At 37.3% G+C, this 18,085-nt stretch overlaps 1 protein-coding gene across 1 annotated transcript in view; it reads left to right on the forward strand.

The window, feature by feature from the left end:
- The window catches only part of LOC108577007 (very low-density lipoprotein receptor-like), a 46,375-nt gene extending 29,661 nt beyond the window's left edge, over nt 1-16,714 (forward strand). The window contains exons 5-14 of the mRNA XM_017940090.1: nt 4,233-4,355; nt 11,168-11,397; nt 12,010-12,211; nt 13,268-13,579; nt 13,689-13,989; nt 14,075-14,366; nt 14,641-15,121; nt 15,477-15,563; nt 15,868-16,136; nt 16,258-16,714. Coding sequence (XP_017795579.1) covers nt 4,233-4,355; nt 11,168-11,397; nt 12,010-12,211; nt 13,268-13,579; nt 13,689-13,989; nt 14,075-14,366; nt 14,641-15,121; nt 15,477-15,563; nt 15,868-16,136; nt 16,258-16,302 — 2,342 coding nt within the window. The 3' untranslated portion in view covers nt 16,303-16,714. The remainder of the gene's footprint in view (nt 1-4,232; nt 4,356-11,167; nt 11,398-12,009; nt 12,212-13,267; nt 13,580-13,688; nt 13,990-14,074; nt 14,367-14,640; nt 15,122-15,476; nt 15,564-15,867; nt 16,137-16,257) is intronic.
- Nucleotides 16,715-18,085: the final 1,371 nt, after the last annotated feature.

Below are 18,085 nucleotides of genomic sequence, written 5' to 3' on the forward strand. Positions count from 1 at the left end.
TGTCTCTCAATGAATCTGCAAATAATCCATACCGTCCCCTTTTCCAACCCTTTACACATACATATGTACTTACAATGTACACGAATTCTATTGTAACACGTATCGAGATTTATTAGCAATTCCGTTATGCAGTTAGTGTCTAAAATCGCGAACAATGAGGCATTGATAACGGGTGGCATGTCGAAGGCTAACGAACATTCGGATGAACCGACATTTCATCTGGCATCGAACGAGCAAACATTCCTATGTAGCTGGTGGGGCGGCGAATCGAAATCGCTTGTAATCTGCTAACGACGTCGCGTTCGTTCTCCTTTTGAAATTGCACGCGAAATGGTATCGATTTTGAAACGGCGAGAAAGGGAGAAAGGGGAGAGGGGATGGGAGAGGGAGAAACACAGATACGGTGATAACTCGCTAGGGTGAAAAACTGTGTTCCATCGCGGGTATAACTTTCAGCGACGATAATAAAGTGGCGTGTAACCGACGCTCGTTATGTGGCGCGGGTAATTTTTAAAGGGGGAATTGTCAGCCACAATGAAAACGGTAAATGGCAATTACGTTTTTATCGTGTGTGCCGGTGTACGGGCGCGGCGGTTCGTTGAAAAATTTTCAGATAATGTACACGTGGTATGTGTGTAAATACACGTAGAAACGATGGAGAGAGAGAGAGAAAAGAAGAAAATCTCGTCTAAACTTTCTGCTATCGGCGAGAGGGAGATATACGGCGTTTTCTTTTACCTTACATGCCTTTATAGACCGTTTCTTCGCAACGTAAAACCGGCTACGGAACGAGAGCGGGGTGAGAAAAGGGAAGTTTAATGATTCAGTACGCTTTAAAATGAATAGAAGAAGGTTGCATAAAAGAAAATCAGCCCCGGTTAACTGGACGCTGGGAAACTGATTAAATTCCAGTAAACGCGAGAAGGTGTATTATAAGTTGCTTAACTTTTTTAGCTGATATATTAATATCAGCGCAACGACTCCTCCCGTCTAGTACGACTTTCTCGTTACTTCGAATATTACAGCAGTTTGTAATTCGTGAAATATCGTCAGTACGTCAACGCTCGTAGCTGTGAGGCGCGTATTGAAAAAACTATCCTGAACATGGTAATTTGAAGTTCGGAACAAAAAAACTGTAAACACTTGAAATATCTGCGAAAATATCAATACAGTGAAAAATATAAAAATTGCTGGTACGGAGAACGGAGCTCTTTCTCTTTCACGGCTGTGTGCAATTTTAGGAATAAAAGTCTACCCGTAAAATATTTCGTAGAATATTTCATAAAATAGCCAGAAAAATGTCAGCGCGCCATTGATCATTGTAGTAACATCGAGCGAAAAAAAATCACATTTCGCGTACCTCGAAGTGCTACTTTACGATCACCGTCACGAATAATACCAAAACTGAAAGAGAAAAGGAAAAAAAAAGCCACGGGCAAAAATCGAAGTGAAAAATTAAAAAAAAAAAAGTGTCATAAAAGATCAATTTTCCCATTCCACCTCCTGCCTGCGAAAAAAAAAACTTGTAACACTAAGACAAAACACGGTTGCCATAGCCTGTGCCGGTTTTTATTATCGCGTCCGGCTCAAATAGATTGCACGCCGCCTAATAAATCGCTTTGCGCGCTTCCGCTCGCCGCGAATCATCATCCTTGATGAAAAATGATAAAACAATTGCCGATCAAAAGGGTCGAAACCGTGCAGCGAAACGGAGTACGAGTGCAGCCCGGGGAAGTGCATACCGAAGGGCTGGCTATGCGATCATCAGGTCGACTGCACGGATGAGTTGGACGAGAAAAATTGCCCCAGTAAGTTATCGATAAGTCGTAGGTTGATCGTTGGAACGAGCCGAGAAGGAGCCAAGGGGGAAACGAGAGAAGCAGGTTGGAAGAAAAAACTACGGAACACACAGGCGGCGGATCGTGGAGATTATCCACGAGGAAGAAAGAGAGGGAGTGAGAGAGGGAGAAAAGGGAGGCTTAGTCTTGAAATTGCAAATTGCATCCCTCAATTGTTGAACTCGTTCACCGTCAAAGCAAAATCGTGATTCGACCACCGGAAGGAAATAAATTACCGGGGAAAGTAAATATCGGCTTTCGAATTCTGCGAGAGTGTCTCGTGGAGAGTTTCGCGAACTTTTTTTTTTTCTTCTTTTTCTTTTTTCTTCTTCTTCTTTTTTCCTTTTTTTAATCGAGTGCTGTGCGTTCGCAGAATTACCGGATACGATATAGGACACGATACAGTGTACAATTTCCGATGCTGCTTTGGATCGAGACTGTTTTTTAATTCCTCCCTGGTACCACCGAGCAAGGAAATCTACGGGAGTGGTGAATTTTTTAATATTGTGATTGATGTTGGCGCAGAGAGTGTTCAGAAATGGCGAAGGTAACGAAGTAGAAATTTTCCATGTAGATTCTGTTTAAGAAAATATTCCGCGTTTCGATTTCGTTATTCTTTTGAGGGTTTTCGAAAGTTTCACGTTACCTGGAACGAGGCTATCCAACCCTTTTTCGAAGCCTGAGAAAATTAATTAATTAGCCTGAAATTCAATACAAAATGTTAAATGTTATTTTTTTATATAGTTCAAATGTTCATTTTAATTGTTCCCATTAGAAAAATTAAGGAATTGTTTCAACTCTTGTATCCTATGCGTTAAAGTAAATAATCGAAACGTTAAATCGAACGGTTTTTCGATCTTTATATTTTGAAAATTGTTTACTTAACGAATATTGTATATTTTCAAATTTGTCACAATAGTTGTCGAATATTTTTGACAGTATAGTTTTGTTCGTTTATTTAACTTCGCAAGTGTTATATTATTAATGCCTCACGTGGAAGCATTAAGCATTCATTTTGCTAATACTAAGCAAACACAAAACTACCGCCAGACTACTGACTGAGCTAAACTTGTTAAAATAAGTTGGCTGGTTTTCGTTGCTATCTGCCTCAGATCCGCGTCCTAGATCATCCACTAATAAACTTCACTGCACTACGTATTAGCTACGCGTATCTTTCAACGATAATTTAATGCTACCACGTTCGCAAGTGAGTTGTATAATAGAAACGTGAATTCAGAAAATGAACGCTGGGTAAAAAACATATACCAAGTGTACCAAAATCAAATTCAGCATTTACGTTAACCGGATTTCGATGAAATTTTCAGCATGTATACAATTGACATAGATCTACAAAACGTATGTTTTAAATTTTCGCAACAAGCTCAGGTGAAAAAGTTGTAAACAGCGACCTTTACAATTTTCTTCGCGATTCCCACAAATTGCAATTTTTTCAACATTTTTTGTACACGTTTAATAAACTAATCCTTCTAACTCCTCAGAAAAACTCAAATCGTTTGGTCCAATTTAAAATTAGTTATACTGTTCTAATTGTGGTCGGAAATTAATGACCGCAACTGTATATCGTATGACAGGATGTTTTACCAAGGAAAAAACATATTGACTTCCATACTTTCGCAGCAGTTTTTCCTTGTTTGATATTCACATAGTAGAATGTGATTTATATATGCTTTATCGATTATCATTTTCCGTTACTACAATATCGATCAATTCCTGAGGTTGTAGATAGATCAGCTTATATTCCGAATGAAGTTACAGGTCACCGTTAAAATTTAACCCACATTTCTAACTTATTAAAAAACTGACGGACGAATAATTGGTACACCTGGTATACACGTATTAATACCACTTTCTGTGGAAAAATGGTATCATTCGCAGATAAATCGTAAATTGCAATCTGATCACGTTCGCAGCATTTTTCCAATAATTTCTTTTATTTCGCTAATTTCTCACTCTTGATTCCGTCGCTATCGAAATAAAATGACCTCAGCGTTAAAATAGATCAGAGAAAAACATCGGACCAACAACAGCCAACAGTGAGATCCAAAGCTTTTAAATACGTTTAATTTCCACCGAACGGTAACTTTTCCGCGGAACAGAAGAGAGCAAGCCGTAAATCAACGCCAAGGAATCGGGCATAAATTTCTTCGAATGTAATTGACCCTGGGGATGCAATTCTCGCGTACCTCGAGACGGCTTTTCACTCTCTCTCTCTCTCTCTCTTTTTCTCGACGAAAATAGAGCGTGTCGACGACAACGGCTACGCGTGTGTCGTCGGCATTGTGTGTCAGAAAATGAGGCCTCTGGCCGTGATGTAGCTGGCATCTCGTCACGAATAAAAAAAAATCCGCGCTCCAATCGATTGTCATCTTGTAGGGATGAAGAATTGCACGTCGGAACAGTTCACGTGTCACACGGGGGTTGGCGAGTGCGTGGAGCTCGCTTGGATGTGCGATGGCAACCAAGACTGTTCGGACGGTTCAGACGAGGCTGAGTGCAGTAAGCTACTGCACGGGGGCTCCTTTACGTTTATGTTCCTTTTTATTTTTTTTCTTTCTTTCGTTTCTTCAGATCTGTTAACCGGGGTCCAGGTCTTAGAGAGAAAGTAAATTTGTTTGGTGTATTACTCTTGCGGGATCGAGGTCCTCTGTACCGATCAAAAAGGAGCAATAAGAGCGAGGAAAGAGAGGACGGGCTTCTTGGTTACGGGTGTAGAGTTCGATTCTCGTTTTGTCCTTCAAATTTTTCCTCGGCTCTTACACTCTGTTTAAAAACTTCCAAGAGAAATTAAAATTGAAATTACTTATTCAGTAATAACCGTTTGGTCGCTTTCGAAATAATCCTTATCGATATTTTACACTTTTCATTTGCATAACTGGAACTGGATTTCTGACGTTCAATTAAAAATGAGGAATCGTTCAGATTATTTCAGCGACGAGTTAATACTTTTACCCCGGTTAACAGGTGAAAAACTCGCTTTTTATGTTTCTTTGACACGTTGATCGTCGACCACACGGTATCTCGAACTCGAGTTTGCGTACTCGTGGTGGAAGTTAGTAGGGTGTAACCGAATATGAAGGCTGTCTCGGAAAATGTGGTTCGTGAAAATTAATCGTTTATCTGTTACATTATTAATTTTTCATTTTAACATTGACAGAGATAATGAATAATAAAATGAAACTTCGATGAAATCGTATTTTTCATCAAAAAGCAAAATATTACTGGACACTTTCGCGTTGGTAACGTTACGTCTATCTGAAACTCTAAGTATTTCAAGTAAATCAAATAAATTTCAACAAATCGGAAAGTATTTCAAATATCTTAAATGCACGTTAAGATTGATCACCATTCATCCCTCTAAGAGGATCAGATATTGGTTAACTTTAACATTTCAAGTGGCAACTTATGTAAAATCAATCATTTTCATAATCAATACTCTTGTCCGTTTACTATTAATACACTTACCGAGTAAACCTGAAAAATCACTATGGAATTATCGGGTTGTGAAAAAAGAAAAGTTCCTATCTATAGTTTGAAGTCTCGCATACTTTGGTTGACATGAGGTGATAAAAATGGCAAGAACTATATAATCTGGGTCAGATATAACCTTTTGTACGAACAGAGCGGGTGTTCTAATAGCGATGGACGGTAGTGTACGTTGGAAAACAAGCAACTTTCTGATTTGGAACATCTTTTCTTAAACCGCTCCTTTCAAAGTTACGAGCGTTTGAAGCTCGAAGTAAAATGGAGTAAGATCGGGTGACCAAGATGGCCACCGAATGATACGATTCATTGTGACACGATGGATAGGTCGAGGAGGATCTATTCAATGGCCATCTCGGTTCTCCGCGATCTTTCGCCACTTGACTCTTTTTACGGGATATTCGAAAGAAAGAGTAATGTTTGGACAAGCAACTACGAAAGATGACACGAAGGCGACGAGTAAGCGAGGCATGTGTCGCTGATGATGGTCTTCGAAATGTTTTCTCGCGATAGAAACAATTTTCCAACGTGAAATTCGGAATATTATTTTTAAAAATATATAAAAAAAAAACATGTTTCGGGCAATAGTTGTTTGCAGATTGCAAAAATAATTGAATTTAAACAGGTTTGCAATTTGGAATGGAGATCAATTGAAACAGTTTTAAAACGAAATTCGTAACATTTATAAACCGGATATATATACATGTGTATAGAAATGAAAAGTCGACCGCATAGTTCTGAAAATATATAAATTGTTCGAATATACAAAGGCCGTATTGTACATTTTATTTCGGTTTTCACAATATTTCTTCCACCTAGAATACGTTTCACTCTATTATCAATGCGGCATAATTCGTAAAAAATTAATGGAACCACTATTCCCCCTTTCTATTGAATAACACCAAAGATTATTCTATCTCAGAGATGTATTTGAATGTTAGATTAGCATTCAACGAAAATCCGCCAGCGGTTTCATATACCAGGCTGCAGTCGTGTTCCAATTTACACTGCAATCCTATATACAACTCCTAAGTTCATACATTTTCAATGCGCTAATGCTGTATTTGCCTCGCTAAACAATGAATTATTGAATGTATTTCGAACGAATCCGAGTTCGAGCGGGGTCAGTTCTGCATAAATCAGTAGTAGACGAATTTATCAGTTTATCGATAAACAACTGACTTTTCCTTTCGAAACGCATACTAGAAATAACTTTTATTTTTTCCGCAAGATAATCAAATACTGATCGTATTTTTCCAACTGCATTCAAGAGAGGGTGTATCTGTGTAACAAAAATTAAATTACAATTTGATGAAACATTTCGATTGAACATTTTCCACCTTCTTTCTTCGGTAAAGAATCATACACTATTCTCTCTCTATCATAGTACGAATTATGCCGAATAATCTCACGCAGTGGATCACGCAATCAACGAAAACCACAGGACACTCTGCCGTAAGCTCTAGGCTTGCAAATGACGCATACGCGATCAAGAGAAACACGGTTTCTATAGTGTATTATTTACGATACGCGCTGGATAATCGTAAATTAAACAGGATAACGGCGATCAACGTGTTAAGCTTTTAACCCTTCGACCGATAGGGTGGAGTTAAAACAACCCCATATTGATTTTGACGTGACACCAAAACTGAAAAGCACCGTTCGCTCTTTCATCCGTTGCCCGGTACGAACTATGAGAAATAGTTCAATTAACCGTTTATTGCGAATTGAAGTCCCGCGACAAGTTGAACGTGATTACATTAACATAAGCACAATTACATATTCCAGTTTAAACGCGTAATTCCGCAACTTGTTTAATCGAGGTCAAATTGATTTCGTTGCGACGATTATGCAATACGTTTACTTCACTCCGTTGGTCAAGGGTTTCGATCCGAAAGGATTCGCGATAAGCATGCCTCCCCTGTTCTCATTCTATGTGACATGACTGGGACATTAGAAACCCCTCTTTTGCATTTTTTTGTCCTTTCTTTCAATATTTTTCATTTATTTATTTATATATACAATATATATTTTTCTACATGTATATATGTATATTTGAGGTATGAAGGAATGTTATTAGGATCTTTCGAGAGCATGTTTCTATAGCCTCATTGTCGCTTCAAATTCATGTTAACGAATGTTAATATCTGTGGTAGCAAATGCATCGTGCAGAATGTTCGCGGGCTGAACAAAAATAGAAGAGAGAAAAATATAGTCGTATTGTGTGAAAGAACGGGAGTCGAGTCGTTAGTTTCACTTTTGTGGCGTTTCATTGAGCCAGTAGTACACCGTCGATGGTTACGAGATGACTTTTTTTGTTTTTTCGTAGACTCCGTTTAACGAACGAGGCAAAAAGAAGAAGAAGAAGAAAAAAAAAACGAAGCTGTAATGAATATTTAACGACACGATGAATTTGAATAACAATCATATTTTATTTCGCAACAGCTCTCGGGTTTCCTCGTCGTGTATTACGTAGAATCTTGAAAAATTTCGGAGATCCTTTTTTCGTACGAGCGGCGTGACTCTGTTACGATATTCTGTCACTTGCAACATATGTACCTACCTACGTATTAGAAAAACATCTTGCCTCGTACAAAAATGTTCATGTCGGTTTTCTTTCGCTCCTTCCATTTTTTCCTTTCTTTTTTTCTTCTTCTCTCTTAAATTACGAACGTGCGGCGCGAAATTATCGAGCAACGAGACCGTGATGGACTGTTAATATTGTGCTAGGCGGTGGTGCTCACGTGGCGCGCTTATTAGGGTAGATATTAAAAGTAAGCGTCGCGAACCGAGCTGTCGTAAAACACGAGGGGAATAACCGGAAACTGGCTGGTGTTCGCTGGCTGAGTTGGCTAGCTTCTGTATTTTAAGGATTAATACAGAACACCGTGTGGCCCCTCTGTAATCGCTGCATGCTGCATGCTACCTTCTAATTAATAATTGTTCCACGCACGCAAATTCCGCCGTATCGTCGCCGGCTATTGGCGCACCCTTGTCGTCTCTTCTTTCTTTTTTTTTTTCATTAGTCTGTGAAATGTAATTGTTACCATTACGAGGATCGTTTTCATTCTCTCCTAATTAGTCCTCCCTTATGTAACCGCACGATTCCCCTTGTAATAAGTAACACTTTCTCCTTTTCAATTTCCACCGTTCTTCGAACACTATTTCTTCTCGTATACTCACATGTACATCACTTTTTTTTCAAATGTTTCTCCCATTCTTTTCTTTTCTTCTCTTTTTTTCTTTTCTTTGTTTTTCATTCGAGAAATCTTGTACGGGACAGATTTGTCCGGTTTGAGAAGAGTAACTTTTGGTAAATAGGATCACGGAACCGTGGTCTCCTATGCAAATATGTAACTTTTCTCCACTTTTCTCCTTTTCCCAAGAACCCTCGGTTTTCCTGGGAGAGGTTAGACAACCGGAACTCTTCAAGAACAGGTTGCACAAACTACGATCCCCGTACGATACGATACATGTTTCACGATTTTGTTCACCACCGAGGATTTTGTTCGCCACCGAGGATTTATGTCTCGTTGTCACGCCGATGGTGTTGTTTCCGTAGTATTTCTCTGTTGTTTCTTCCCCCTTCACTTCTTCGCCGGCCTGTTGCATTCTTATCAACCCTTTGCTGTTTAACTAATTAACACACTCGCCTCTGTTAACGAGGCAGATACCTTGTGTTCTTCTACTTAACGTTGACGTGATACATACAAGAGAGAAAATAGCGTAATTGTGCTGCTATAAATGGTTTGATAAATTCTACACTCCCGTTTATAAGACATTAGACAGTGAATACATTTGAAGCGAAGATAAATTTCGGTTACAATAATTCACAATTTCGAAGCAAATGAAATTTTCGACTGAATGAACGTTTCACAAGATGTGAATGTTCAGTGGTTTATAAATTGGAAGTGTATATGCGTGGATAGTATTACCGTATGAAAGATCGTTTGCTGAATTGAACAGGTTTCGCGGCATGTGGGACACCGATAACCTACGACGATTACCGGAAATAAAACTAAATTAAGCGAACCCAAGGTATCCTTTGATATACTGTTATCTAGAGTGTCTAATAGAATTACGCTACACGTGTGTAAAAGCAGAATGTTTTCAGTGTGTATAACTTTCTTTTAACCTCGAATTCGAAATTTTGCACGAAATCCTCGTTTCGTATGTTTCGCGTAACATAGGAACGAGGTTAACGAAGAGCCAAGAAATTATACACGGAAAATCAGCAAAGGGTTGAAAATAACGAATTTTAATTTAAACGTGATCACGTCCACATGTATGATTTTAGACATGTTTACTTTTGATTTCAGCGAGAATGATCGGTGTTACGTGAGTATATACGTCGCGCTAGAAGGATCGATTTTTCGTTCGTCGCGGTCCATCATACTGATCAAACTTTTCACGCCAAAGTCGAGGCAACGAAACTGCGTTTCAGATCTTTGGTTTGTAAGCTAGTAGCTTTTTGCTGTTATGCTGTACACTTAATGTTGAGCCGCGTGTTCGTAGATGGTACACGCTTGTCGTTGATCAACGACCGGTTAATTACACCGTTTAATTACGCGGCTATGCTAAGAAACTTATTTCTTCCGCTACATCCTCTCGAAAGTGCAAATAGTTCGCAGTATAATTTAAACGTTGCTAGTAGCTTCACGATGGGTTAGAACTTCTATGGTACAGATTCACCGTTTAACCAATTAATTTCATTTCACTCCACGATTCACACACACTTTCTTTTCTTTTTCTTTTTTTATTGCACACGAACGAAAAATCGATGTCTTAGCGTATCTGGTTAGTCATTGCTTCGAACATTTCTATCGTCGATATTCGAATAGACATAATTTCGTTTTTCTTCTTTTTCTTTTTTTGTCTTTTATCGTTTGCTAAGTGTAATGCAATGTCTTTTAAACGTTGAACAATTGTCCTCTTTATGTCTAACGAGTATCGATGGATGTGTGATTTACACGAGACGAAAGAGAGCACAATTATTCTTCCTTGGTTTAAGCGAAATGCGACCGATTATGTTCTTTCGCGGAACTGAAATTGTTCTTTTGAATACTTAACACAAGGAATACGAAATTTCTCCATTGAATTGCGTAGTTTCTGAAACGAATTCAAATGCTCCTGTGGCTCATAGAACTTTTACCAGAATTCCATTAAATTTTAAACACTCATTTATGAATATCACATGACTGCGTAAGTAGTGACGTGCTTCTTTCGACTGTTGTATAAAGGGTGTACCACGTATGTATGTGTTGCCACAAAATTTCAGAACTTTTCTTGACATCTGCAAAAAATTGTTTCAGACAAAAAATTTAGCCATATTTAAAGGGGCACTCTGGTTTTCGGAGTTAAAAAAATTGATATGGTTTTTTCTTTTAATTTGTGCACTCCTTATAACCTGGTAAATATGTCTGTCAAATGATTATTCGAAATTGGATAAATCGGTACGAGCTATGAGGATTTCAATGATTTAAAACTCTTTCCTTGATCAGTTAGATTTGTATTTAAAAACTGCTACAGTTTCGTTTAAAAAACGAAACATAATATGTCCAAAGAAAAATGTGATAGATAAAGAAACTCGGGTTGACAAAAGTGACACAAACTTAATTCAACATTTGTCTAAAACAGTTTCCTGGAAAGTTCGAAGAAAAGTGCTGAAATTTCACTGCGACAGAGTACATACTATGGAGCACTGTGATATTTCTTGTATGTTAAAAACTATTATCAGTAGACGAAGTAAGTGCTCGTTATTGTGTATGTAGATCTTATTTATAACGCATCCCTCTATTCCGCGTTCTTACAAGATACGTCTTCTTTAGACAACACCTGTCGATCCGATGAGTTTACGTGCGCGAACAAGCGCTGTATCCAGCAATTCTGGGTTTGCGACGACGACGACGATTGCGGGGATGGCAGCGACGAGGATTGCAAGTCGTTCACCTGCGACCCGACGCAGTTCGCCTGTTCGAAACATTATTGCATAACGTCTCGTTGGCGGTGCGACGGTGAATTCGATTGTCCTGATAGATCGGACGAAAAAGGATGCGAGGTAATGGAAGCGTTTCATTCAGAAACACGTTTTTTTCCCTCTCCTCTATTTTCACTTCGACGCGCGAGCTTTTCACCAGAGGGGCTCGAAACAATAAGAGGAAAACGAAGGGAGTAAAATTTCTTGATGAATTTTCAATTTGATCGACGTGCAAATTGTGCTTTTCAAACTGGAAAATTAGATACCCTCGGAACAATTTGATGCGGGCGATTTGAACCTTTGACCTTTTTTCTCAGAATAGATGAATTCTAAATCGAGGAGAGAGATTTAAAGATCGATGTTCCTTTCGAGATGCGAAAATGGAAACATAAACTTCTTCAATCTTGAGTAGTTTACCGTTAATCTTTCATTTGTTACAATCGATTCAGGCGATTATATTTTGTGGAAAAATGGGGAAATTTGTTTTTGAGAAGAAACATTTCCTAATTTTGAGCCATTCTGTATTTAAACATTCATCGATGATTACACATTTGAAAATTTTCACAAGCTTCGAAATTATCGTCGTTCCCGTAGATATTCCGATCAATTTATCCAGTCTAATTATTTTTGTATCGTCGAGAAAGGACGTAAAATCGGGGGTATTTGGAAAATGTAATTTTTGAAATGTTCAAGTACAAAGACGGCAAACGGCCGAGCCCTTGTGACAAGGAAGACTTCTACTGCGACGATGATTTGACATGCATACACAAAAATTGGGTGTGCGACGGCGAGAAGGATTGCCCTAACGGTGCGGATGAATCGCCTCAACGGTGTCATAACGTTACGTGCCGACCTGATCAATTCCAATGCGAGGATCATCATAATTGCATATCAGGTAACTTAATCGGATAAGTTTCATCTACTGTACGCAATCAGATTCCTTGTGCACAGCTGAATATACAAGGTGTCTGGTAAATCGTAGTGTACAACGGAGAAAGAGGATGATTCTTTGTGAAAAAAATAAATAAACAATTAGGAATAAAATATTTCGATTGTTTGTCTAATTGTCGAAAAGAATAATTTCGAGCGTGAAATTATAATGACACAGGCAGTTAAGTTCAGATTTTTCATGGGTAATTACTAAATGAAAAGCTTCAATTTTTTGAAAATTAAAAATATTACAAAATAGAGGAGTTGTTGCGAAATTTCTTGTGGTATCCTTGAACTCATTCAATGCAATGTTCAACTGGTAATCTCTCGATCGTTTATCGTATAATATAGTACGAAGCATTTACTTTCAGTAATAAATAATATACAATTTTCTAAAAATCAACATAATACCTAAACATACTGTACATACAACGATTCACCGGACATCCTGTATATGAGGTATTATTAATATTAATCGATTAATCGCGTACAGGGTACGTCTTGTGTCTATATTAATTTTACGGCTGAAAATAAAATAAAAGCGTTGTAGAATCGTAGGGTCACGAATATTTGATTAAAAAGATACAATAAAAATACGCAACCGGGTGAAAAGCGCTCTGGTTATTTTCACTCGGTTATGTCGATACGAGCCTGACATCGAGGCGATATTAAACTTTTCACCGCGCAAATATCGCCACGATTTCGCTTAATTTTGAAAAATGCAATATTAGATCTGTGTCACTGGAGAGAAAACAGAAATATCCTTTATCGTATGTATTCTCGTTACAAAAGAATCTTTTCCGTTTCTCCGTTTACTTTTAGAAAGAGCTTTAAAAAAAAGAAAAGAACGTACACGAACATCTATCTTTGTGTTACATTTTCATTTCAACCGTTCGACGCTCTATGATCGACACAAAAGATACAATTTTTTTTTTCTCGAAAAGATATTTCTGATACACAAAGAACGTACGCGCGAAACCTATCAAAACGCACGAAAACGTAACTGTATGAAACATTTCAGGTCACCTGTATTGCAACGGCAAAGCGGAATGCGCGGACCGCAGCGACGAGAGAAATTGCACGAGCAAAACCGTAGCTTGCGACCCCTTGACTCAGTTCGAATGCAGTGAAGGTTCGTGTATTCCTCTCAACAACGTATGCAACAAGAATCCGGACTGCATCGGCTGGGAGGACGAGAACGCGGAGCTTTGTAACGTGAATGAGTGCTTGAAGAACAACGGTGGTTGCTCGCAGATTTGCATCGATTTGCCGATCGGTTTTCGGTGCGATTGCAACGCAGGATACCGGTTGATAGATAATAGAACTTGTGACGGTAGGTTCTTTATTAGCAGTGATCAATTGAAAAAAAAAGATTTTCTGCAAAGAAAAGAAGAAAAATAAAAAGAAGAGAGAAATATTAACAGCTGTATTTTTCATTTCAGACATAGACGAATGCTTAGAACCGGGTAGTTGTTCCCAGTTTTGCCTGAACGAGAAGGGTAGCTTCAAGTGTAGCTGTGCCGCGGGTTACCTGAAAGATCCCAGGAATCATACTCATTGCAAAGCTGCAGAGGGTCATGCGAGTCTGCTGATTACCAGGAGGCACGATATAAGAAAGGTAGCTTTAGACCGTTTGGAGATGACAAGTATCGTGAAGGACACGAAAATGGCAACGGCATTGGACTTCGTTTTTCGCACTGGTATGATCTTCTGGAGCGATAGTAGCGAAAAGAAGATCTACAAGTAAACGACACATAAATTTCATCCTGAATTAGATTCATCTCGATTGTTTTTCTCATTTATTCATTTGCTCTTTCTTCTCGCTTAGAGCTCCGATAGACGAAGGAAACGAGCGTACAGTTGTGATAGACGATGGTTTAACAATGTCTGATGGACTTGCCGTTGACTGGATTTACAGTCACATTTACTGGACCGATTCTAAAAAGAACACTATAGAATTGGCGAATTTCGAGGGCAACATGAGGAAGACCCTGATTCGAGATCGCGTACAGGAACCCAGAGCGATAGCTTTGAATCCGTTGGAGGGTTGGATGTTTTGGACTGACTGGAGTGATGAAGCTCGTATCGAGAAAGCGGGCATGGATGGATCTCATCGAACGGTAGATCTATAATGAGATTGGAGAAAAAGTGAACTTGGACAATCTTCCAATTTTATCTTTAGGATATTTTATCTCTAGGGTTTTCAGGATGGTAAGAGTAGTAGTGGTTAAAGTAAGATTTCTCGTTGGTAAAATTGCCGTCCATTTACCAAGTCCATTATTTCTCCAATTGTCGTATAGAAGTAATTATAGAGCTATTTAAATACTTTTAAAGCGATTGCTAATAATAATAAGGAGAACAAAGCTTCTGAAAAATGGGATTTATTGTTTGCAGGTAATAGTCGATAATGATATACAATGGCCGAATGGATTAACTCTGGACTTAATAGGCAAGAAGATATACTGGGTAGACGGGAAGTTAAATATAATTGGATCGTGTAACTACGATGGTTCAGGTGTACGAACAGTTCTGTATTCACCGGAAGTATTGAGGCATCCTTTCAGTATTACAACGTTCGAGGATTACGTTTATTGGACCGATTGGGATAAGGAGGCGATATTTAAAGCGAATAAATTTACTGGTCAATCGGTCAAAGCTGTAACGTCGCTTCGAACTCTGAAATATCCAATGGTCGTTCATGTGTATCATCCATATAGACAGCCAGATGGAATGAATCAGTGTCAGGCTGTGAATGGTCATTGCAGTCATTTGTGTTTACCGGCACCAAGAATTAATTCCAAATCGCCTCTTCTTAGTTGCGCTTGCCCAGACGGCCTAAGATTATTACCTGACGGTTTAATGTGTGTGGAGAAAGGTGAGCTACGTTGATGAAACTGGTCGTTTCTTAATAAATCACATGCATCGGTTACATATGCACGTATTGATTGAAATCGAAAGAATGAAGTCAAACCAAAGGTACTGCATGCTATTAAAAGAAATTAATGCTTACGGTTTAAACATAGAAAAAATTAAAAAAAAAACATGAGGCATGTTTAAATTTTTTAATTTTATATATACATTGCTGTTTCATTGTCAAGTTACGTTAAGCGTTTTTTTTTTTAAATTTTCTTTTATCATACAATTACCGCGTCTGTATCGTCCTACATTTATTATTTCATTACTTATTATAATTATTTTGCATCGGTGTTGCATGAATATGGGATACCCAGTAAGTACAACTGTAGCACCTACAACGCAAGAAATTAGTAAACCATTCAAGAAACTTGAACCTCTCAACGTTACCACTACGACTATTCGTAAGTATAGTTGCATGAATTTTATTTTATTTAGTTGTGCTTTCATAATCAATCGAATAAAAGTGTTTAGCTTTGGCTTATATTTTTTGCATACAATCTTATGTTAACAATGGGAACTGTTATCCGAAACGTACGCGAATTTTATAAGTAATTAAAAGTGGTATTATATCATCAGACGTAACATACCTTTCCCGACACTTCCCGCAATGAATAAATAAAAAGCTTTTTATAATTGCAGCTTTTTAATTACTCACACTGCTGATAAATCTTTACTACTATTGACTAATCAAATAATATATTTTAGATCCGGCACATTCAACAGACGGAGAAGGAAAAGATAGTGCGTCATCAGAATCCACAGACCCTGGTTTAGTCGCCGGTATAGTGATAGGCGTGGCGTCCTTAGGGCTGTTACTCCTCGCATTAGTAGCAGTATTGTGCTATAGGCATTACCTTCATCGTAATGTTACAAGTATGAACTTTGATAATCCTGTGTATAGGAAAACCACAGAAGATCAATTTAGTCTTGAAAAGAATAGGTTTCCACTCCCCACTGCCACAGTTGGAGAAGAGGTAATTACTGTGTGTGATGTATCATTTAGTTAGATTTGTACATGTTATTTATATAATTTTATTTATTATTTTATCGAACATCAATGTATATTTTGGGTAATTTTTTTTTAAATTTTAATAGGCTCAGGAACCTTTAACGAGTCCTGGAACTAATGATTACGTTTAAGAATGAATCTGTCAATGAAACGGGCTTAGCAGGCTATTGAAATATAATGTCGACCAAGTAACAAAACCATGTATAAAAAAGCGATGAAGCGCATATACGTCGAGCAAGCCTGTCCAATAATACGCCTGCGTTTGCCCGCCTGCCTGCCAACTCAGCTGTGATTATGTTTATTTTTTTGTACTGTGTCTATTTGTTTACAAATTTATGCATCTTGTCATTCAACTACTATTACACATACATATGCGCAACATTTAGATTTGCTCCGAGGCATAAAGGGAGAAATATTTAGGTAAACTATAATTGTTGCCAAATAAGCGTTTAAGCGTCAGTTTTCGAATAGTTCGATAAGATACAATAAAATCCTATTTTATAATGTTTTCTCTTTTATTTACATGCGTAACATGTAACATAGTGCTATTTGTCATTCTATGTGAGGTCACGATGCAACTATGTTTAAATTTATATAAATATATATATAGAGAGAATATTTTTATCTACATGTAAGATCTTTAACTTGTTATTGTTTCACTATTTATTCTTTAAGGATATATTTTTTCGAGTATAACTTTCAGTTAGATATTGTTGCATTATAAGAATCACATGTATATACAACACTTAAATATTCAAAATATATCATAGGGATAATTTTACAAGTCATTAGTAACAATGTTAAATTCTTAAAAACTTCTCGCGATCCTTTGCAACTTTGTTAAATTATTTATAATACCGTTAATATATGCGTCATACAATATTTTACATGGCTAAAAATAGTGTTCCGGAAATTGTCAAGTTTGTTTATAATATCGTTATTATATGCGTCATACAGATACTGCCATACATATATGTTATACTGCCAAAAAGAGTGTTCCGGAAATTGTCAAATTTACCGATATCACTTATCGCAATCAGAAACTCTTTCCTAAAAGGTCGAAAATTTTTCTTCGATATCCTGTAAATTTAAGAATATCAATACCTGTATTCAATCCCAGTAATAGCTCAAATGATGGCATTTAGCATGTAAATGGTAAGTTTTTTTGTACATGGATACACGTTTCTCCTTTTATGTCACTTATGCGATATGTACGAGCAATATTTTCAGCACGTTCACAGAATTTTTTAACAGCTGCCTGTGTTTATATAGGTGGCCCATATCATAGTAAAATCACTTTTCACACAAATATTCTGTTAATGTTATAATTGTAATGAAATAGATTGAAAACCAATTAGATGTAATAAGATCAGCTCAATGACACTAAGTGTGACTGTGTGTCTGTTAAAGTAAAACTGTTGTTTAGGTATTTCAACCTACTAAAAAAAGATCAGTGTATATGTATAGAACTATCGCCTCGGGTTTAAGAGTTTTACTTATATATACTTTATGATTATTGTATTAAATAATTAAATGTGAAACAGACGTTCTTCTAGGTAAGATTATTAAGAAATATAATAATATTAGGACGAACTAAGAGCTGTGTATATTAGAAAGTAGCAACGTGTTTGTTATATAGTTAAATTGTTAAATTTTCTGCAGAAAAATTATATTTTCAATTTTAAAAAATATTAGTGGTATTTGCAAAAAGAATTTGAAGAAGTATGCACGTAAATTATGTTTGGAAATATTTTATTATAAATTGTGTGGTTTTTACAAATCTTACATTGAAAAATTATTTAATCAAATTGTTCATTAAAGCACAAATAGAAATTTGCTACTTTTTAATAAAGCACATGTTCTTATCTATGAGTGAAAGAAAGCAAAGTCCAAAATTAAAATATAGAGGCTCGG

This window comes from Habropoda laboriosa, unplaced genomic scaffold, assembly GCF_001263275.1.
Source record: "Habropoda laboriosa isolate 0110345459 unplaced genomic scaffold, ASM126327v1 scaffold54, whole genome shotgun sequence".
NCBI lineage: Eukaryota > Metazoa > Arthropoda > Insecta > Hymenoptera > Apidae > Habropoda > Habropoda laboriosa.